The following is a 22,383-nucleotide window of genomic DNA, read 5'->3' on the forward strand; positions in this document are numbered from 1 at the left end:
TCAGTAAGAGCTGAGATCACTGAGTGCTGTGCTAACTAGTGGGGGAGCTTAAGAGATATATTGCTAAGTGGCTGGCAGAGCAGTTTGCAGGATGGTTGGAGTGGCCTAGTGCAGCAGAGAAGAACTGAGCAATGTGTGGGGACAGCTGGAGTAGTTCATGGGATAGCTGGTGGAGTGGAGCATATGGTGGAGCGGAGCAGTGTGTGGAACGGTTGGAGCGGCTTGTGGAACAGCAAGTGGAGCAGAGCAGTTTGCAGGATGGTTGGAGTGGCCTAGTGTAGCAGAGAAGAACTGAGCAATGTGTAGGGCCAGCTGGAGTAGTTCATGGGACGGCTGGTGGAGTGGAGCATATGGTGGAGCAGCTTGTGGAACAGCAAGTGGAGCAGAGCAGTTTGCGGGGATGGCTGGAGGAGCAGAGCAGAGCTGATCGTGGTGAAGGCTGCAGCAGATCTCCACGGAGAGGCGGGGCAGTCGGCTTCGGCCCACGTAAGGTGCCCCTTTTACACCCTATGTGCCCCCCCATTTCCACCCAGGCTGGGGGTGGGGCAGAACCCTGTAGATGAACTTTTGAACTCTGAGGTGATTTGGACTTTAGACATTGCCAAACGTACTTTGAGGTGGGGTTTTTTGCTCAAGGTTTGTGTTATCCCGTTTGTGGTGTTTCTCCAATGGGATGCTGCACTGTTTCTCTCCTTTATTAAAAGGATTTTGCTACACTCGGACTCCGTGCTTGCGAGTGGGGAAGTATTGCCTCCTAGAGGCACCCAGGGGGGGTGGTATGTAATTGTCCCAGGTCACTGGGTGGGGGCTCAAACCGGTTATGCATTGTGTTATTGAAACTGAACCCCTGGATACTGAACCCGGCCCTTGTTGCTGCCAACTCAGAGGGGCAGAAGGGTTACACTAGTGACACTCTCCAGTGGATCCCCACACTTCACCCACCATGAGGTAGGTAGGAGCGGATCATTATTATCCCTACTTGAAAGAGGGAGAATCTAAGGCTGAGAAAGGAGAATTGACTTGTCTTAGGTCACACAGCCAGTCACTGGCAGAGTTAGGAATAGGACCCAAGAGGGAATAGGACCCCTGATTCACAAACTAACCATCGGATCTTGAATTTCAGACATTGAACGACCTGAATAAAGTGTTCTCGAATGAGCTGCATACCAACAACAGTGCATAGTAATTATTCAGCAAGTAATTTAGGAGAACTGCAGTGTTAGAGAGAAACATGAACTGCTCAGAGACAATTAATGCAGAGAAGCAGCAAAATTCATCAAACATATAAGTGGTTATGACTTATTTACTTGGTCTTCAAAGAGAACAACAAGGACCTGAGTCTCCTCCCTGTCAATAACCCCCTGCTCAGCCAGTCAGGGTAGAGACTGAGGACGGGAGGCCGAGGGTTCTCACCAGAGAGCCCAAAGGATGGCCCAGGTCACCGGTGGGGATCACTGCCCAAGCACTATTTCAGCCCCACAGTTTTGGGTGGACCTCCCACAGTGGGAGCTGCAGAGCACTCCCCCGCAACACACACACACACACACACACCCCTCACTCTTGGTGTTGGGAGGGGAACAGGTGAAAGGACAAATAAGCAAGAGACAAGGAGAAAGGAGGAAGGGATGGACAGAGGAAAAGGTGAAACAAAAAGGACAAACCCTAATGTCCCCAGTGATTCTGAGGGACAAAATCCCAGGTGCAGAATAAATTCTGCCTCCTTAAGCTCGTGTTTTCCATGCCTAGAATTCAACTGTCACCTGATGGATCAGACTGAACAGGTTTCAAACCTTGAGGAAGCTCTTACCTTCTAAACAGGGATGGTTGTTTTCTAGTAAAATCACTAAAAGGTGTCATAAACAGATAGTTAAGGGTTAATAGAACAGGAGTACTTCATGTCTCTTTTGCCTGTAAAGAGTTAACAAGCTCAGTGAGCCTGGCTGTCACCTGTCCAGAAGACCAATCAGGGGACAGGACACTTTCAAATCTTGAGGGAGAGAAGTCTTTGTATGTGCTGTTAGTGTTTGGTTCTTGTTCACTCTGAGGGCTCAGAGGGACTAGACGTGCAACCAGGTTTCTCTCCAATCTCTCTGATACAGTCTCTTCTGGTCAATTTAGTAAGTACCAGTTAGAAAGACGGTTTAGTATTTTGTTTTCTTTATTTGCAAATGTGTATTTTGCTGAAAGGATTGTATCTCTGTTTGCTGCAACTTGTATTTGTGCTGGGGGAAGGATTCTCTCTGGTATCTATAAGCTGAGAGACCCTGTAACATTTTCCATCTTGATTTTACAGAGATAATTTTTACTTTTTTTCTTTCTTTAATTAAAAGTTTTTTCCCTTTTTAAGAACCTGATTGTTTTTTCTATTCTTGTGTGAGACCCCAGAGGACGGGGTCTGGACTCACCAGGGAATTGGTGGGAGAAAGAAGAGAAGGAGCGAGGAAAAGCCTGATTTCTCTCTGTGTTAGGATCACTGTCTCTCTCTCAGGGAGAGTCTGGGAAGGGGGGAGAAGGGGGGGAAGGTGAATTTCCTCTCTGTTTTTGGATTCAAGGAGTTTGAATCACAGTGATCTCCCAGTGTAACCCAGGGAGGGGTGAATCTGGGAAGAAGAAAGGAGGGAATTGGTTTATTTCCCTTTGTTTTGAGATCCAAGGGGTTTGGGGTCTTGGGGTCCCCAGGGAAGGGTTTGGGGGCCAGAAAGTGTCCCAAAACACTATATTTTTGGGGGTGGCAGCTCTACCATTTCTAAGCTAGTAATTAAGCTTAGGGGGGTTTATGCAGGTACCCCATCTTTTAGACGCTAAGGTTCAGAGTGGGGAATCATACCTTGACAAAAGGGAAGGAGAAAATTTAAAAGAGGTTCCTCCTGGCGCTCACATCCGTGGACCCGAATACTCTCTCAGTCCTCAAAGAGAGACCTGGAGAAGGAGACTTGCTGAAGCAAAGCCACAGGGTTCTCTGAGGTTTCCCTGGCCCCTTGCCTCTGTCCTCCCTGGCTGATATCAGCATCTCTCTGTGAGGTCACCACCTCCCCACCACCTTTGACCAATAGTCTGAGGACCTGCAAAAGGCCTTTGTGATGTCACTGCCACACCCCTCCTTTGCTGTGCTAATGTCCTGCCCCTGGCCAGGCACTTTGGAGGTTTGAGCTACTCCCTGTGGATCACCCCACTCAAGGAGCATTCGTTCTAGGAAGCAAGCTGGCTAGACAGGAAAACATCAGACGCTGCTCTCAATGCTACACTCAGTTTTCTCAGACATTAGTCAACTTTATGGCCAGAAGAGACCATTAGAGTATCTAATCTGATCCCCTGCATATCACAGGCCTCCTGTATGACACAAGAGCTACTTTGGGGGCAAACACATTCCAGAAGGCATCTAGTCTTCATTAAATGACATCAGGAGATGGCAAATCCACCACTTTCCTTGGTAGCTTGTTCCTGTGGTGAATCATCCTCACTGCTGACTATTTATGCCTTATTTGTAATATGAACCCTTGCTCTGGCTCCCAGCCCCTCTACAAGGGTTGCAGCTGTCTGGAAGTGCTGCCTTCCATGCCTTTCTCATTCACACCTCATTCATTCAACAGGGCAACTGATTACCAAGTAGAGGGAAGATCTGATTCTACTTCTAGCAAAAAGACATTTTTCTTTGACTTTAATTATACTACCTTAGGGGCTCGCTATAACATACTACCAAGGTTCAATGCAAAGTGATATACAAGTTACACAAAAATAGATAATGCAGAGATGTATCTACAACTGCATTGATTGACTGCTGTGTGCAGTAATATAGTGATCCCTGGGTCTTTGAATGACGCTTTATACTTCGAGGAGGGGGCGAGCTGGGGTGAGCAGCAAGTCGGAGGCGGGCGAGTGGGCAAAGAGGCGAGCAGTGAGGCAGCAGGGATCCTAGGGGTGGGCATGGGGGTTTCTGGCAGGGGAGAGAGGAGGTGAAAAGAGGTGAGTGGGGCACTGACTAGGAGGGACGCAGCAAGCCAGCGGGGGGTTAGGGAGTGAAGAGGGATGTGATGGTGGGGTTGAGAGGGGAGGGGGCGGGTCCTATTTTACTGCTGTGATCTGGTCACCCTAAGCGCGCTGTTTCTTTCCCCCTCTACAGGCTTCCACACACAGTCAGTGCCTTGCTAGTGGGCCATGCACCGTGAGAGATCTCTTCTCTTTGTGCGTGACTGTGAGTGTTTCCCTTGTGCGTGAATTTATTCAATAAAATCTTGAGCTTCATAATGGCTACCACGAGTGAAAAGAAAAAGAGAAAAAGAGAATCACAGCACAGCGTCTTCAACACTGAATGGACGAAGAAATACATATATACTGAGAATGATACAGTTACTAAAGTAAGCTTTCAAATGTCTAAGGAAATTGCTGCTGTTGGGAAATGCTTCACAGAAGGTGAGTTTTTAAAAAAGTGTATCTTGATTGCTGTATCTGAGTTATGTCCAGAAAAGAGGAAAATATTTGAGAATGTCAGTCTAGCACGCATGACTGTACAGAGAAGAATAGCTGACATTTCTACCAATCTAAGTGATCAGTTAAAGCAGAGAGTCAGTGAATTCTGCTTTTACTCCCTAGCTAGGGATGAAAGCACCGATTTAAAAGACACCGCCCAACTTCTTATTTTTATTAGAGGTATTGATAATAACTTTGAAATTACTGAAGAACTTGCTGGCATGTGCTCCATGACAGGTCACACAACCGGAAAAGAAATCTCCAGTGAAGTGATAAAGTGCATGAATGATATGTCAGGCCTTAGATTTCACAAACTCGATGGCCATTTGTATTGATAGTGCCCCAGCTATCTGTGGAAAAAAATGTTGGAGCAGTTACTCTTCTTGAAGAATTTATTGGGAGACAAATAACCAAACATCACTGCATTTACATCAGCAGGTTTTGTGTAGAAAGTCTTAAAATCTGAGCATGTAACGTCAGTGATAGTTTCCATTGTAAACTACACCCGTTCTAGAGGACTAAAACATAGGACATTCCGAGCCCTTCTTGAAGGGGTAAACACTGAGTGCAGTCATACGGAAGTGAGGTGGTTGAGTCGAGGAAAAGTGCTCCGCCGTTTCATTCCTTTGAAAGAGGAGGTAGCAAAATTCATAGAAAATGGGCCAATAAAATTACCAGAGCTTGAAAATGAGTCCTGGAATCAAGATCTCTTTTTCTTTTGTGATATTACAGCACACCTGAATGATCTCAACATTCAACTTCAGAGGGAAAAAATCAACTTATATTTCAAATGTGTGCAGCAGTGAAAGCTTTCAAAATGAAATTGAAACTTTTCAGAAGTCGGCTGTCAAAAAGTGAAATGTGTCACTTTCCCACTTGTGCACAGTGTATCCCTCAGCACAAACACACTGAGTTAGGAGAAAAATATGCAAAGCACATCAATCTTTTGATTGAAGAATTTGACAGAAGACTTACTTTGTCTAAAGATGACGATGTCCAGTTGAAGCTGATTGAAGATCCCTTTTCTGTGGATCCAGAGGAAGTGCCAGTAGATTTGCATTTGGAGGTTAGTGAACTTCAATGTTCGGCAGTTTACCGATATAAGCACAGAGAAAGCAGCCTGTGGGACTTCTACAAAAGTCTGGATGAGGAAAAATACAAGAATCTTATTGAAGTTGCACTGAAAACATTCAGCATTTTCGGAAGCACCTACATATGTGAAAAATCATTTTCCACCACGAACATGAATAAAAACAAGCAATGTTCTTCTCTGACTGACGACCATTTGGAAGACATAATGAAAATATCCACTTCACATATGACACCTGAATATGACAAGCTTGTTGCCCAAAAGAGATGCAATATCTCTCATTAAATTTGCAAGGTAATTATGAAAAGTACAAAGTTTTCTTTCAACAAAACAGGTGTTTTTTCATTTTTCCCTGATTCATTAAAAAATAATAATTTAAAAAATAGTTTGCTTTAATTGAAAAATTCTTAATAAAGTAACCCCCCCAATCTTCCTTTTTGGCCCACAGCTGTTTCAGCGGGGTGACACTGGAGAAGGAGGGTTTGTTTCCACAGTGCAGGCAGCACTGGGTGTGTGTGTGTTTTGGTGGGGGTGGTGTTCTGTCGGTGCTGGGCGGGGAGGGGAGTTCAGCCTTCAGATGTTTTCTTTGGACTAATATGGCCCTCACTGCTTTATGAGTTGAGCAGCCCTGCCCTAGAGGGTTTTATGGTGTTGAGCTCCCTGGCAGATTCTCTGATGACTAACATGGGCTGAGTGCCAAGCGAAGGTTTTCCCACACTCACTGCATTCATAAGGTCGCTCTCCTGTGTGGATTCTCTGATGAGTAATAAGGTTTGAGCTCCGATTGAAAGTTTTCCCACACCCATTGCATTCATACGGCCTCTCCCCAGTGTGGATTCTCTGATGTTCAGAAAGGCCTGATCTGTGAGTGAAGTTTTTCCCACACTCACTACATTCATAGGGCCGCTGCCCTGTGTGGATTCTCTTATGTTTAGAAAGAGTTGAGGTGTTAATGAAGCATTTTCCACACTCATGGCATTTAAAGGGCCTTTCCCCCATGTGGATTCTCTGATGATTAATAAGGCTGAATCTGTGAGTGAAATTTTTCCCACACTCACTGCATTCATAGGGCCTCTCCCCTGTGTGGATTCTCTGATGGGTAATAAGGTGTGAGCTGCGGCTGAAGGTTTTCCCACACTCACTGCATCCATGGGGCTTCTCCCCTGTGTGGATTCTCTGATGGGAAATAAGATGTGAGCTGCGCTTGAAGGTTTTCCCACACACACTGCATTCATAGGGTTTCTCCCCTGTGTGGATTCTATGATGCTCTTTACAGGCTGAATAGTCACGTAAGTTTTTCCCACACACAGTGCATGTATTTTTGCTCTTTCCCATAAGGATTTCCTGCTGTGTTGTGGTTTCCTTGAGGTCCTTCTGAGTTCCTTCTCGTGAAATTAATTTACCCACTTTCTCCCCTGGCTGGTTTCCCTGCTCTTTTTCTGGTCGGTGCTGACTCTCACAGGAGTTTCCCTGCTCATGACTCCTGGACACATTCCTTTTCGATCTTTGCCATAATTCTCTGTGTTTATCCACTTGCTCAACATTTTCCTGCAGAGAATTCTGCTCCTCTTTCTCACGTACCATTGCATCACCTGCTGTGATAGAGACAGAAACCTCAGACAGGGATGGAAAGGGGAAGGCCAAACCAAAACAAGTACTGGAGAGAGGTCAAATAAAAATCAGGAACTGAACTCCCCCAAACTCTTCCCCCAAATGTTGTAGTAGGATTTTATGTTTGTATTTTATATAATTTGGAATGAAGGATAACTAATAATTATGTAGCGTGCACTAAGTGTATTGGTGTATGATCTGAGCACATCCTGCCAGCCACCCTTTTTGAGTAACAGAAAGGAATGGCTAACGGGCCAGTGGGTAGAGATACATCAGCCAGAATCTGTGTCTGGACTGATTTCAAGGCAGTAACAGACCTTTGAGGGTCACCAATTTGTTGTAGGTTTAGCATTTTAAAATAAGTAAAAGAATGCCATGGTTGTTTTCTTTTGCATGGCAATTTGATGTTCCTGTGTAAAATGTTCTGTGTAAATTAATTCTGTTTTATGTGTGAATAAGGAATGTACATGTTAAGAGATAAGTGTGAAGGTCATCGCTGAACCATATGTATGAGGGAAGAACTGAAGAAAGACGCAAGGACACCAGGAGGCTGCAACACGCTCCTATTGAAATGTCAGAGGAGGGCAGACTGATGATTTTAAAAATGAGACAGGCACCTATCAGTGAGGACAAGATAGCTGTGATCAAAACCAGCCTGGGAGAGCTCCCTGAGGGACTTAATGAAAGAATAAGATAAAGGATGAGAAGGACAATTTAAGATAACAAGCACCGTCAAACAATTGAATACAGCATGACGGTGCAAAACTCATTGGTCCCAATGAAGGAAAATCACTATATAAACAAGGTGCCTTGCCATGAAACTTTGGGTTCATCCTGCCAAGACTTCCCCGGAGCATCGTGTCACGACCAACAGAACCCAGCTCCTCCTACCCATGATCAACCTAGTTGGCCACTAGGTTGATCTAGACTCTGGACTGGTAACTGTAAGACTGACTGGCGGGACAGTGTGTGTGTGTTTGTGTGTGTGATGTGTGACTGAACACTTATGCGAATTGTTCTATTTTCAATAAATGCGGCATATTGCCTTTTCGCCTGTAAAAGATGCTGTACGCTTCTTATAAGCATAACAGGGTAATGCCCACAAGGAAGCTAGCTAGCACATCTTGGAGGGACTTTCAAATTAAGTGGTTCATCAAGACACACTTGGTTGACAGCGGATCATGGGAGAAGCTGATCTACACTGAGTGGACCGTCATGGAAATGTGCTGTCTGGAATCTAGGTAATGGCCTCCTGCAATGACTGAGGGAAACTGGGCATGAACATGTGACTTGCCCATGTGACTCCAAACTCCATCCTGTTGTTCTAATTTTCCACAGTAAGAACCATGGGATGCCCTCCACACGGCAAAAGCTATAAAAGGTCCTGGAAACACCTCCATTTTGTCTTCAATCCTGCTTCTTACCTCTGGAAGAACTTTGCTACAGATTGAAGCTCTGAGCAAAGGACTGAATGACCCATCGCAGCTGTGCATGTACTCCAGAGACTTGACTTAAGCCAACAATTTATTCCACCACTGCTATAACCCTGAACCAAGAACTTTGCCATTACTGGATGTAATTGATTCCCTTAGCCAATTCTAACTCTCACCTTTCTTTCTTTTTATGAATAAACCTTTAGATATTACCTACTAAAGGATTGGCACCAGCATGATTTTTGGGTGAGTTTTAAGTTGTATATTGACCTGGGAGTGGCTGGCCCCTTGGGATCAGAAGAAACTATCATTTAATGACACTGGTTGTAAAGAACCACTCATCTCTGAATCCAGTGTGTTTGGTGGTGTTATAAGAACCAGAATGCCTGAGAAAACTGCCTTTATGTTTTCTTGTTAGCCAGTGTGGTGAAACAGAAGTTACTTTTGTGGCTGGTTTGATCTATCTGATAAAAGGAGTACTTGTGGCACCTTAGAGACTAAGAAATTTATTTGAGCATAAGCTTTCATAGGCTACAGCCCACTTTATCGGATGCATGCTTATGCTCAAATAAATGTTAGTTTCTTAGGTGCCACAAGTACTCCTGTTCTTTTTGTGGATACAGACTAACACGGCTGCTACTCTGAAACTTATAAAAGAATAAACACCAGTTTTGGGTTGTGTTTGCCCTATTTCTCAGCAGTTCGTCCTGAATTTGGCATCCTCAGTTGTGACTCGCTAAGGCTAAGTGACAGGGTGCCAAGGGAGGGGGCTGGGTCATGGATTTACAGGGAGTTAGGTGACCCAACGTTCATACAGTCTCCCTTGGGACCGCCCTCTTTAGGATACGTCTAAGGTGCATCAGGGAGTCGGCCGCCTTCCAGGCTGAGTCTCACGCTAGTGCATTAAAAATGGCTGTGGAGACATTGCTTTGATGTTAGCGCTCTGCTTGGAGTTCAGACCATCCAGCCCACCCACCCCCCTCAACCTCTGGCTTTAGAACCCAAGCTACAACCCAACCAACAGCACCTACACCCGTTATTTGTAGTGAGTCAGCATGGACTCTGACTGGGAGGCAGCTTCCAGACGCAGTGCAGACATACCCTTAATGAGTGACACGCTCGCTTTAGCTTTTTCCAAGGGTGAACCCCGGTTCCCCTTAGAACCATAGAGTTAAAAGGGACCACAAAGGTCATCTAGTCTAACCCCCTGCCAAGGTGCAGGATTTGCTGTGACTAAACCAGCCTCCTTTTGAAAGCCTCCAGTGAACTACTTTCCACCACCGCCCTAGGCGTCTGTTCCATAGTCCTACTGTTCTTCCAGTTAGGAAGTTGTTCCTGAGATTTAATCTAACTCTGCTGTGCTGTAGTTTGAACCCCCTGCTTCTTCTCCTGTCCTCTGTGACAAGAAAGAAGAACTGTTCTCCATCCACTGTATGGCAGCCTGTAGCGGGGAAGACCAGCAGGGACCACAACCTGCCTGTTGGGCTACAGAGCCAGGAAAGCCACCTCTACCCCTCTGGAAGATGAGGACAGGAAGCAGAAGTACAAGAGGGGGCCCTGCAGCTCAGTTGGGCTGGAGCTGCCGAAGGAGACAGACGCTTATCACCCGCTGCCAGAGTGGGACACTGAGGACCCACTAGGGCTGCCACCAGAGGACTGGCCAAAGCTCCCAGGATCACCAGCCAGTCGAGGTGCCAATGAGCTGATGGGGCTGCCACAGACCACCAAACCCTGGGGAAATGGAGGCCAGAGGTACCAAACCTTGGGGATTGTAGGAAGTAGCCCAGGGAAATTAGACCATCGTCTGGCTGAGTGTTGGCCTGACACTAAGTAAGGGTGTTGTGGGTGGACCCCCCTTGATCCAGTGGCAGATTACACTGCCACTGTTAGGACCAGGGGCTGGGACCCAGTGGAGTCAGGTGGGACAGGATCCCCCTACCTCCTGCCACCCGCCTTTGGCCAGGAGGCCTGTGTTGGTCGACCAGCCGCCGAGCAAGGACGCTAGACTGTTTGGTGCTTGACCTGGGCAAAGCCCCTAATTGTTTGCTGCCCCACCCTGTCTGAGGGCCTGGGCTTGGAGACTTTGCAGCTCTGTCCTGAGACAGACCAGGAGGGACAGCCACACACGCTCACACAGCCTTTTGAGTATTTGAAGATCGCTGTTAAATCCCCCCCATTAACTCATTTCCAAACTAAACACATCCAATTCCATCAGCCTTTGCTCACTGGTTTGTGTTCCATCCCTTTGATCATCTTTGTCACTTGCCTCTGGATTCTTTCCAGTTTCTCTACATCCTGTCTAGTCACTGGTGACCAAAACTGGATGCAGGACTCCCCCTGAGGCCTAACCAGTGCTGAGTAGAGCAGTACTATCACCACCTGTGATTTGCATGCTATGTTTCTCTTAATGCATTTGCTTCTTTTTGCATTACCATCACGCTGTTGACTTCATGTTGAGGCTGTGATCCACCACAACTTCCAGATCCTTCTCAGCGGTGCTGCTGCCATGCCAGTTATCTCCCAGTCAGGATTTGTGCACTGGATTTTTCTTCCCGAAGTGTAGCACCTTACACTTGTCTTTGTTGAATGTCATGGACGTCTATAGCCCAGGTCACCAATTTATCACAATCTCTTTCAAGTTTTGCTCTATCCTCCAAAGTGCTGACAACCGCCCACCCAGCTTAGTGTCATCTGCAAATTTGATCAGTATGCTCTCTATTCCTACATCCAGGTCGTTTATGAAGATGTTAAATAGCAACAGACACAAAACAGATCCCTGTGAAACCCCATTTGAGAAATCCCTGCAATGTGACATCATTCCAATAATAGTTATTCTTTGTTTGCGGTTGTGTAACCAATTATATATCCACTTAATGGGAGTTCTGTTGAGCCTGCATTTCTCCAGCTTACTCATGGGACTGTGTCAAAAGCCTTTCTGAAGTCCAGGTCCATTTTAGCCACCAAACCAGTTGCCCTATCAAAGAAGGATATCAGGCTGGTTTGTCATGCTATGTTCCTAGTAAATCCATGCTGGCTGCTATCGGTTACCCCTTCACCCTCTGGGTATTCGCAAATTGAATGTTTTATACATTGCTCTAGTAGCTTCCCTGGTACTGAGGTCAGGCTGACTAGGCTCCAGCTTCTCCTTTTTCCCCTTTGTAAAGATGGGCACTATGTTAACCCTTCTCCAGTCTTCTGGGACCCCTTCTGTCATCTGAGTTTGCAAATATTGCCAGAGGCTCTGAGATTTCATCAGCTAATTCTAGGCTGAACAGCAAGAAAGGAGATGGGGGGCTGGCTTGGGGGATTAAGAGCTCTGTTATCAACATTTGATGAGCTGTTGAGCTTGAGCTGATGGCTAGCCATCCATGAGGAGTCATCAGAGAGAGGCGGAGATTTCAGTTTGGACAGAGGAAGACAGGTCTGGAGTAGAGCGGTAGATCTGTGATTCATCAGCCTACGGACAGTAGCTGAATTTGTATTTGGGGGTGAGATTTCCCAGAGATAAAGTACAGAGGAAGTGACCAAGGACTGAGCCCTGTAGAACCCCCACAGAAAAATGGAGTGGGGGTGAGGACGATCTTCCTAAGGACACGCTGAAGTAGTGGTTACAGAGGTAGGAGGAGAACCAGGAAGCAGACAAGATGTCAAGACGACGACCATGGTCAGTGGTATTAAAGGCGGCTGACGGGTCAAGAAGAATAAGAGTGGAGCATTGGTTCTGAGCTTTGCTTAGGGAGAGGTCATTAGAGACTATGGCAAAAGCATTCTCAGTGGAAGGCCCCAAATCTCTGCCTCCCTGACACCTTCCCTTCCCACTGCCACCAGATCCTTCCTGCTCCTTGGACCAAACACTCCCCATCCTCTTCCCACTATCCTCAGTCTTTTCCACTTCCAAGTATCCCACATCTCCTACCCAATCCCCCCCACTCCAACAGCACCACTGCTGGGACCTCCATCACCTTTCTCCATTCCCAGGCTCCCACTCCCCCAAACTACCACACTCCCTGTTCCCAGGAGATTCTGTCTCTGATCCCTCACCTCTGCTTCCTTCCATGGTACCCATCCCTCCCTGATTCCCTGTAGTCTTCCACATACCTATCCCTTTCCTCCCACTACACTCAGCCTTCCCTACCTTGTGGCACCCCACAAGCACTAGCTCCCATCATCTTCTCCACTCCCACTGCTCCCTGCTCTCCTTTCCCCTACCCGCTAAGAACTCCTGAATAGGAACCTCACACTGCTCTCATAGTCATTGGTTGGTTGGGTCAAGAGGACATGCTGTGGCCACTGCCTCTGAGCTACACCCATTCATCTGAGTCGGAGCCGTACCACTGTTTACTTTCAGACTAGGTGTATTGTGCATTTTGTTTGCATTCTGAAGGAGTTCCTCTTAGACGTTTCCCCTGATTAAAATATTGCTCTCAGCCCTGAAATTTTGGAAAGTGTTTTAAAATCTACTCTGGCCTCTTCTGAGCGGCAAAGTTTTGTCAGCATAGCTCTGTTTGTTAGGGATGCAAAAGAACACATCCTTAATTGATATAATTATGCTGGAAAACTCTCTCATGCAGACCATACACATCACCCCTAAAATGCAACCTTAACTCTGCCCCTGGCCCTGCAGCTGGTACTAGCCACTAGGAATGGCTCAGTAAGTCTGGTGCAAAGGTTAACAAACTAACAAAGGAAGTGGAGGTTTCTCCATTTCTTGACGTCTTCAAGTCGCAGTGGATGCCTTTCTGGGGGCGGATTGAGTCCAACACAAGGTATTCAGCTCAGTACAGCAGTAACTAGATGAAATTCTATGACCTGGTTTTACAGGAGGTCAGATTAGATGACTTAATAGTCCTTTCTGGCCATAAAATCTATGATTCCAATATAGCTATGAAGGACTAAGAACGTGCCATTGTTTGTGTTGTGTTCACAGATGGGAATCCCAGCATTTCTCCACATCCTCCAGCCGTGTGCACTGGGTCAGCCGTAGCTGTAACTGCATGGTGAAGGGAGGAGTTGGAGCAGCTTGGCAGAGGTGTGACTGTGATATGAAGGGAGGTGCACAGGAACCTTGAGAGACCTAGTCTGCCCCATTTCAATGCACTCAGTGGGCTGTTGCTAAGACAGGGCAGAGCAGAGAAGGCATTGTGGGGGTGGCGTGAACCTTAACTCTTCATTTCCCGTTCTAAAAACGGAGGGGATGGGAATCCTTACCCAGCGAGGTCACATTCTCATAGTTCTCCTGCATGACGTCTCTGCAGAGGGCTCTTTGACGGGGGTCCAGCAGAGCCTACTCTTCACTAGTGAAATACACAGCCACCTCCTCGAAGGTCACCGGCCCCTGAAAGAGCAAGAGCCCTCCACTCACAACCTGCTGCCCCACTCACAGCCCCACTATTCATGGGGGAGAGGAGCCAATCAAATGGAAGCTCTGAGAGAGAGACAGTCAGCAGGGTCCCACCCCCACCCTGCTCAGAGCAGCCAGGAGGCAAAACAGGAGGGGAGATAGAGATCCCCTCACCCCCCCAGCAGACAGAGGGGGAAGGGTCTTCTCATCCATCACACACCTACAAGCCAGAGGCTGATGCGGGGGATGGGACCCCCAGCAGGCTCCAGGGTCAGCTCCCCAGTAGGAATCCCAACAGATTTCCCATTGCCGGCAGCTAGAAGGAAGGGGAGGGGTTATCTACTCTAAGCCCCACTGGTGGGTCACCTCCCACCCCTCCTTCCAATCTCATAGACTCATAGACTGGTAGGGACCTCGAGAGGTCATCGAGTCCAGTCCCCTGCCCTCATGGCAGGACCAAATACTGTCTAGACCATCCCTAATAGATATTTATCTAACCTACTCTTAAATATCTCCAGAGATGGAGATTCCACAACATCCCTAGGCAATCTATTCCAGTGTTTAACTACCCTGACAGTTAGGAACTTTCTCCTAATGTCCAACCTAAATCTCCCTTGCTGCAGTTTAAGCCCATTGCTTCTTGTTCTATCATTGGAGGCTAAGGTGAACAAGTTTTCTCCCTCCTCCTGATGACACCCTTTTAGATACCTGAAAACTGCTATTATGTCCCCTCTCAGTCTTCTCTTTTCCAAACTAAACAAACTCAATTCCTTCAGCCTTCCTTCACAGGTCATGTTCTCAAGACCTTTAATCATTCTCGTTGCTCTTCTCTGGACCCTCTCCAATTTCTCCACATCTTTCTTGAAATGTGGTGCCCAGAACTGGACACAATACTCCAGCTGAGGCCTGACCAGCGCAGAGGAAAGCGGAAGAATGACTTCTCGTGTCTTGTTTACAATACACCTGTTAATGCATCCCAGAATCACGTTTGCTTTTTTTCCAACAGTATCGCACTGTTGACTCATATTAAGCTTGTGGTCCACTATGACCCCTAGATCTCTTTCTGCCATACTCCTTCCTAGACAGTCTCCTCCCATTCTGTATGTGTGAAACTGATTGTTCCTTCCTAAGTGGAGCACTTTTTTATTTATCTTTATTGAACTTCATCCTGTTTACCTCAGACCATTTCTCCAATTTGTCCAGATCGTATTGAATTTTGACCCTGTCCTCCAAAGCAGTTGCAATCCCTCCCAGTTTGGTATCGTCCGCAAACTTAATAAGCGTACTTTCTATGCCAACATCTAAATCGTTGATGAAGATATTGAACAGAGCCGGTCCCAAAACAGATCCCTGCGGAACCCCACTTGTTATACCTTTCCAGCAGGATTGGGAGCCATTAACAACTATTCTCTGAGTACGGTTATCCAGCCAGTTATGCACCCACCTTATCGTAGCCCCATCTAAATTGTACTTTCCTAGTTTATCTATAAGAATATCATGCGAGACCGATCAAATGCCTTACTAAAGTCTAGGTATATCACATCCACCGCTTCTCCCTTATCCACAAGGCTCGTTATCCTATCAAAGAATGCGATCAGATTAGTTTGACACGATTTGTTCTTTAAAAATCCATGCTGGCTATTCCCTATCACCTTACCACTTTCCAAGTGTTTGCAGATGATTTCTTTAATTATCTGCTCCATTATCTTCCCTGGCACAGAAGTTAAACTAACTGGTCTGTAGTTTCCTGGGTTGTTTTTATTTCCCTTTTTATAGATGGGCACTATATTTGCCCCCTTCCAGTCTTCTGGAATCTCCCGTCTCCCATGATTTCCCAAAGATAATAGCTAGAGGCTCAGATACCTCCTCTATTAACTCCTTGAGTATTCTAGGATGCATTTCATCAGGCCCTGGTGACTTGCAGGCATCTAACTTTTCTAAGTGATATTTTACTTGCTCTTTTTTTATCTTATCTTCTAAACCTATCCTCTTCCCGTAAGCATTCACTATATTAGACATTCCTTCAGACTTCTCAGTGAAGACCGAAACAAAGAAGTCAGTAAGCATCTCTGCCATTTCCAAGTCTCCCATTACTGTTTCCCCCTCCTCACTGAGCAGTGGGCCTACCCTGTCCTTGGTCTTCCTCTTGCTTCTAATGTATTGATAAAAAGTCTTCTTGTTTCCCTTTATTCCCACAGCTAGTTTGAGCTCATTTTGTGCCTTTGCCTTTCTAATCTTGCCTCTGCATTCCTGTGTTATTTGCCTATATTCATCCTTTGTAATCTGACCTAGTTTCCATTTTTTATAGCTCCTAGCAGCCTCTGGCCAGTAGGTTCATGTTCTTGCACTGGGAATCTGATACGTTTTCCCCAGCGCTGTCCAGGATTCCCCCACCAGCCCCATTCCACAAATAGGGTAATTTCCTCCCCCAAACCCCATGGGTCTGTTCCTAGAATCCAGGACTTGGGTTAAACAATTCCCAGCAAGTTTGTCACATGCCTTGTCCCCCTCCCTTTCTCCACCCTGAGTATTTCCTGCCCCCATCCCACCTCCACACTGAGCTTCCCCAAAGATCCCAGCCCTCAGTATTTCCTGCCCCTCCCCCTCCAGCAGGAACCCACTAGCCACCCCGCAATAATCCCTACCTGGACTTGGCTCCACTACAGCCAGTTCCCTTCCCTGGACCCTGGGAGGCTGGGACAATCTGGAGCCAAAGGTGGGCGTTACTCTGCCGCCTGTCAGGGTGAGAAGGGTGACAGAGAAGATTTCAGAAGGACCTTTAGTTCTTGTCACATCATGATCTTCCCTGGCCCTTTCCCTGCACAAGATGTTTCTGACTCACATGCTGGGAAAACATTCCTTCACTTTATCACAGCCCAGACCCGGCCCTTCCCACCAGTGCTAAACCAACTGCGCTAGTTTTAAAACCCTGAGGGCAACTCCCCCAACGGTGGGGAGCAGGCGGAGGCAGGGACAGGACAAAGTCTGCCCAGTGTAGGTGCAGTAAATTAAATGAAGTTTGCTGGTGATAGCTGGAAGGCTTGGTCAATAGAGACAAATAGTGGACCATGAAGTGGGGCTCACTTCCATTTTATGTATTATGTTCCTCACCCTCATGCTTCAGAGTTTCACCCATAACTGCTAGGGGTCAGGAAGGGATTTTTCCCCCCTATATATTTTTGGAGGGTTCTTTTATCTCTTTCTTCTGAAGCTTCAGGAACAGCCAGAGAAGAAGACAGGATATTGGGCAGGGTGAATCTCTCTCTCTCTCTCTCTTTGTGCTCCCATGCTCAGAGTCTAACTGATCATTATAGGTGGCATGGGGAAGAAATTTCCCCCTTCGGTCAGGTTGTAGGTGATCTGGGGGTTTTTCCATCTTCCTCTGCAGCGTGGGGTGTGGGGCACTCACTAGGATCACCCAGAAATATCTCACTTAATCATTTCCCTGCCACTGCAGGGGTCTGGGGCACTGGGGCACCTCGGTACCTCCTATTCTCTGCCTGGGGCATATAACAGTCTAGTCTCCTCTGGGCTGCAAGACTTTGGTCTCACTCCAGCTGCTGAGTTTAGTGGGCGGGTACTGAGGGGTGTTGGCAGCCAGTGCTAGACAGGAGGTCAGACCAGATGATCCAGTGGTCCCTTCTGGCCTTAGACTTTATGACTCTGTCATAAACAGATAGTTAAGGGTTAACAGCACAGGAGTATTTCATGTCTCTTTTGCCTGTAAAGGGTTAACAAGTTCAGTGAGCCTGGCTGTCACCTGACCAGAGGACCAATCAGGGGACAGGATACTTTCAAATCTTGAGGGAGGGAAGTTTTTGTGTGTGCTGTTAGTGTTTGGTTCTTGTTCTCTCTGGGTTCTGAGAGTGACCAGACGAGCAACCAGGTTTCTCTCCAATCTCCCTGATACAGTCTCTTATATGTGCTCAGAATAGTAAGTACTAGGTAGATAAGGCGAGTTAGGCTTATGTTTGTTTTCTTTATTTGCAAATGTGTATTTGGCTGGAAGGAGTTCAAATGTGTATTTGGCTGAACGGATTTTAATTTGTACTTGTATACTTAGGCTGGGAGGGTATCCCAGTGTCTATAGCTGAGAGACCCTGTACCTATTCCATTTTAAATTTACAAAGATAATTTTTACTGTTTTTCTTTCTTTAATTAAAAGCTTTTCTTGTTGAAGAACCCGATTGTTTTCTTTTATTCTGGTGTGAGACCACAGTGGACTGGGTCTAGCTTCACCAGGGAATTGGGTGGGGAAAGGAGGGAAGGGGGGAAAAGAGGTTAATTTCTCTCTGTGTTAAGATTACTTTCTCTCTCAGGGACAGTCTGAGAGGGGGAGAGAGAAGGAGGGGGAAGGTGAATTTTCCTCTCTGTTTTAAGATTCAAGGAGTTTGAATCACACAGTGATCTTCCAGGGTAATCCAGAGAGGGGAAGTCTGGGAGAGGCAACGGTGGGGGAAAGGGTTTACTTTCCTTGTGTTAAGATCCAGAGGGAGTGGGTCTTGGGGGTCCCTGGGCAAGGTTCTGGGGGGACCAGAGTGTACCAGGCACTGGAATTCCTGGTTGGTGGCAGCGCTACGGGTACTAAGCTGGTAACTGAGCTTAGAGGAATTCATGCTGGTACCCCATCTTTTGGACGCTAAGCTTCAGAGTGGGGATTTATCCCATGACAGACTCTATGACTGGATGTGCGCAGGTTTGGGAGCTTGTGAACTTCCAATCCCCTACTTATTTCTCCTTCATTTTCTGTCTTCTCTTTCCCTCCCTCCCCTCCCTCTGCCTGGGAGACTTAGTGACCAACGATCCCTGGGTTCCTTTGCTCTCCTGCGATCGCTGACCGCACTCAATGCCAGTTTGCATCAAAACTTTCTGCTTCGTCCCCATTTCTACTAACCACCGCAGGGCTTTCAGTCTCGCTGGCTGGGATACAGGCAATGAAAGGGTTACTGTGCACAGCTGCAAACTGCCTCATTTCACAGCTGAGATAAGTAAGCAAGCACCACTTATTGGAAGCCAAACCTTTTCTGACCCCTGAACATTTACTATAAAAGTAAGAATACAACATGTATCCGTGCTGAGTCTATATATAACTTGTATATTTCAAGAGGCTGACAGAGAACACTGGTCACAATGAACAGGGGAGTGCAGGAGTGGGGGAGTGAGATTTTCTTTGCTTTAGATCATAATGAAATACTCAACATCTCACAGCCTCCTGACTGCCTTTCCTGAGCCCCCGGGGGTCACAAACCACCAGCTGAGAAACACAAGCCTAGAGCATTCTTTTGTATCGGCATTGACTACGCATGGGAAGAGAGTGCTACATGGTACCCGGACAAAGCGTGAATGAGCCCAGTGCAATGGCATACATGGACCAACTCTGGGAACTGTTAATTCCAGTAACACTCACGTTTTGAACTCTCTGCCTTACTTCACTGTAAAAAGACGACAAAAGTTCATAAGATCTTACAATACCCTATAGCAACAAGTTGATGAAAAGTAGGTTAAATTCTTTTCAGCCATGAATGCCATGCACAGGTGCAAGACGACCAACTACAGAAAATTAAATTAGTCCAAACAAAAGGGGGCTTATGATGTAGTTCAGGGCCAGTACTAAGCCCTCTGCTTGGTAAACAAGAAAATGTGGCAACAAAGTTACCTAGGCCAAATTTGGCCTTAGGGACATGGATTTAATTAGTAAACAAAATAATAAAAAATTAACTATGCCACCTACTTTTATTCCTTTTGGGACTTTTAAAAAGCGATGGAGTGGGGGGAGAAAATCATCTCCTACCTCACCCCTGACATGGCAACACTGCTACTAAACTGATAACAGTTCCTTTCTGAGAGGCTTTGTTTTCATTATATTTTAATTTGTGTTCCCTTCTCTTTCTCCTCGTGATGCACGTTCATTAATTTGCACTTCATTTTGACCACAGTTCTATCCTGTTTCTCAGAAAGGCTCTAAGGGCTTGTCAGTTAAAATATGTTCCAAAGGGACCCATTGCTCTCGTGATTAGTGACTTTCTTAAAGTCTCTCAGTGCTTGTAAGTTAAACTAGTTTTCTAAAAAGAGCCTCTTTTTATGAGCAGGATTAGTAATGAAACTTACCCTCTTTCCCACAAGCCACTGCCTCTGTGCCTTTACTGTCTGGTACAACACCTTCAAATAATTCTGCTGAGGATGTTTCCCAGAAATTAATCATCATCGGGATGGCTAGAAATGTATTGGGAGAAAAAAAATTAAGATTCTATCTTAAATGAATAAAATCATTCCAAGAAATATAAATTAATATAAGGCATAATGTAAGCATAAAAAAAAAGGTTAGAGCAAAAAGTTAATTAAAAGAACCAAACAAACGTTGCATTCTTAAAGTAGTGCAGGTTATGCCAATATTTATATATATATTGAATTGCTGTTTTAACCAAATTAGATGCTAATAGCTGTTTTATTTATTTAAAGTGTAAAAATCAGCTACAACCTGTCTCACAAGAGGTAAATAGTGCACTACAATAATTATAGGTTAAAAATGTGAATACATTACCAATTTAGAGTCACAACAAAAAAAGTCTGTATTTTTTTTAAAAACTCTAATTATACTAACAAACTTTCAAATGAATATGTTTAAAAAAACCTCAGCCTTTGTATTTTTTTTCAAAAAGTGTCAAGCAACCACTCAAACACAGGAAAAGTTGTCAAAGACCTTAGTGGTCTTTAAAAAAAAGCTTTAAAATCAGACTATGTAAACTTAATTAAAAACACTATTAATATTACTGCAATTAAAACTGCAAAATAAAATTCTTAAATTTAATGTAGTGTTAAAAACGCAATAATTAAAGAAAGCAAAGGCAAAAAAATGAGTACTAAAAAAAACTGCAAAACACTTTAAATGCTTATGTGATATTGTTGAGCTAAAATATTTAAGAGACAAGTCAGTTGAAAATATAGTGGTGCAAGAAGAAAGTAACATCCTTTCCCATTGTTACACAGCTTCCAGGTGCTGGAGGCTGTGATTCCCTGTCGTTAATATGGTTATTGGTCTGAAATCTCCCCATGGCCAGTCAGAGACAGACACGTACCTGTGTCGCTCCCCAGCCCCCGTCGCAGCGTCTCTAGGGGAAGGAGAAGATGGGAGAGGTGAGAATTCAGGCCCTCACATTCATGGAGAAATCCTCATTGCTTATTAATGGAACTGCTGTTAACTAGGAGATGGTGACAGAGATCAGAGGCCAATAACGCAGCCGCTGCAGACAGAGCCAGCCCCTCAGGGCTGCTCCATGGGGAAGGGTGACTCGCTGAGCTGGGCTGTGAGATGTAGCCGAGGATCAGTGACATCACTAGAGTCCCCAGCTCCTCCCAAGGTCCAGGGTCGCTCTAACCAGAGGAGATGCCACCCCCAGACTCCAATTCACCTTTGAATCTCAGCACCACCTCCTGCAGCATGGCACTTTTCAGAGAAAAATCGCTGAGTCTCTTCTCCAGCTCTGCAAACGATGGCTCTAGCTTCCGAAATGTCCTGTCCTCCCTGCTCGGGAAAGGAGGGGTGAGAAATAGGCCTGAGCCCCAGATCCTGAGCCCAGCAACCCCCAAACTCCAGGAAACCTGGATCTGCGCTTTGTAGCCTGAGATGGTCGTTGTCATGGTGAGTCACCTCAGCCCTGTGCTCCCCAGAGAGACGGAAAGTGGGGAGACACTAGAGCAAGGAACAGAGACATTGTTCAGGAGCTTTCTCAGGGACGCTCTGGTTCTGTGGGGGGCAGAGCCACCCCATTACCTGGTTTACTGCAGTAACAAGGGCCACCAGCACTGGGATTATGTGGAAAAAGAGGAGACACAGACCAAAGAGTGGGCAGGTCCTACATGCTGACAGTGGCCACAGACCGAGCTCAGGTCTCCAGCAGAGAATGAACATGGGCCCTTAAACACCAAAACCCTCAAGCTCTTCAGCTGAAGCAGTAACCCTGGGCTGTCCAGCTCATTTCACAGAGAGGGCCAGACTGCCCTGTCCGTTACGGCCAGTGGCCAGGGCATCAGGTTAGGACTCTGTGCCCTGCTCCATTCACAGCAGAACACCCACTGCTCTCCATGGGACACCCATATACAAGCAAAAAGGGGAGAATCTGCCCTTCGTATCAGAAAAAAATTTTACTTCTTAGTATTTTGCCAAGTCTTTCTCTGTCACATTCAGTGTCACTCGGGAGGAAAACAGCCCCTTCCCGGACACCTTGTAGGGCCCTGCTGGTTCTTCCCTTCCTTTCCCACCCTCCTTTCTCCATTTCTCTCTTGCTTCCTTGTCATTGTGTCTCTCCTCTGTTCTTCCCTCCCTACAGCAACCCCCTATTCCCACCCTGCAAAGGTTTCACTCCCACCCTCTCCCTGATCCACCTGCTCAGGTGATCACCAGGGAACATTCAATGTTGACATCAAAGTGTCATCATTTCAGT

The 22,383-nt window shown here is 46.2% G+C and overlaps 1 protein-coding gene and 1 long non-coding RNA gene across 8 annotated transcripts in view; one reads left to right on the forward strand and one right to left on the reverse strand.

Annotated features, from left to right (window-relative positions):
- The window catches only part of LOC127041349 (uncharacterized), a 51,266-nt gene extending 44,484 nt beyond the window's left edge, over positions 1–6,782 (forward strand). Inside the window, exon 3 of the long non-coding RNA XR_007771634.1 lies at positions 6,684–6,782. This is a non-coding gene — a long non-coding RNA (uncharacterized LOC127041349). The remainder of the gene's footprint in view (positions 1–6,683) is intronic.
- LOC127041333 (zinc finger protein 3-like) overlaps positions 1–22,383 on the reverse strand; it is a 72,022-nt gene that overhangs the window by 44,632 nt on the left and 5,007 nt on the right. For 2 of the 7 annotated variants that reach the window (XM_050935562.1, XM_050935558.1), the window contains exons 5-7: positions 21,352–21,464; positions 21,019–21,051; positions 20,051–20,155 (exon numbers count right to left, since the gene is read on the reverse strand). The exons of 1 other annotated variant lie outside the window; for it this stretch is intronic. In XM_050935562.1, coding sequence (XP_050791519.1) covers positions 20,051–20,155; positions 21,019–21,051; positions 21,352–21,464 — 251 coding nt within the window. The remainder of the gene's footprint in view (positions 1–20,050; positions 20,156–21,018; positions 21,052–21,351; positions 21,465–22,383) is intronic. 4 more of the 7 variants (XM_050935564.1, XM_050935559.1, XM_050935563.1 and 1 more) reach the window with 3 other exon arrangements.

Source organism: Gopherus flavomarginatus (assembly GCF_025201925.1).
Source record: "Gopherus flavomarginatus isolate rGopFla2 chromosome 13 unlocalized genomic scaffold, rGopFla2.mat.asm SUPER_13_unloc_2, whole genome shotgun sequence".
In the NCBI taxonomy this organism is placed as follows: Eukaryota; Metazoa; Chordata; order Testudines; family Testudinidae; genus Gopherus; species Gopherus flavomarginatus.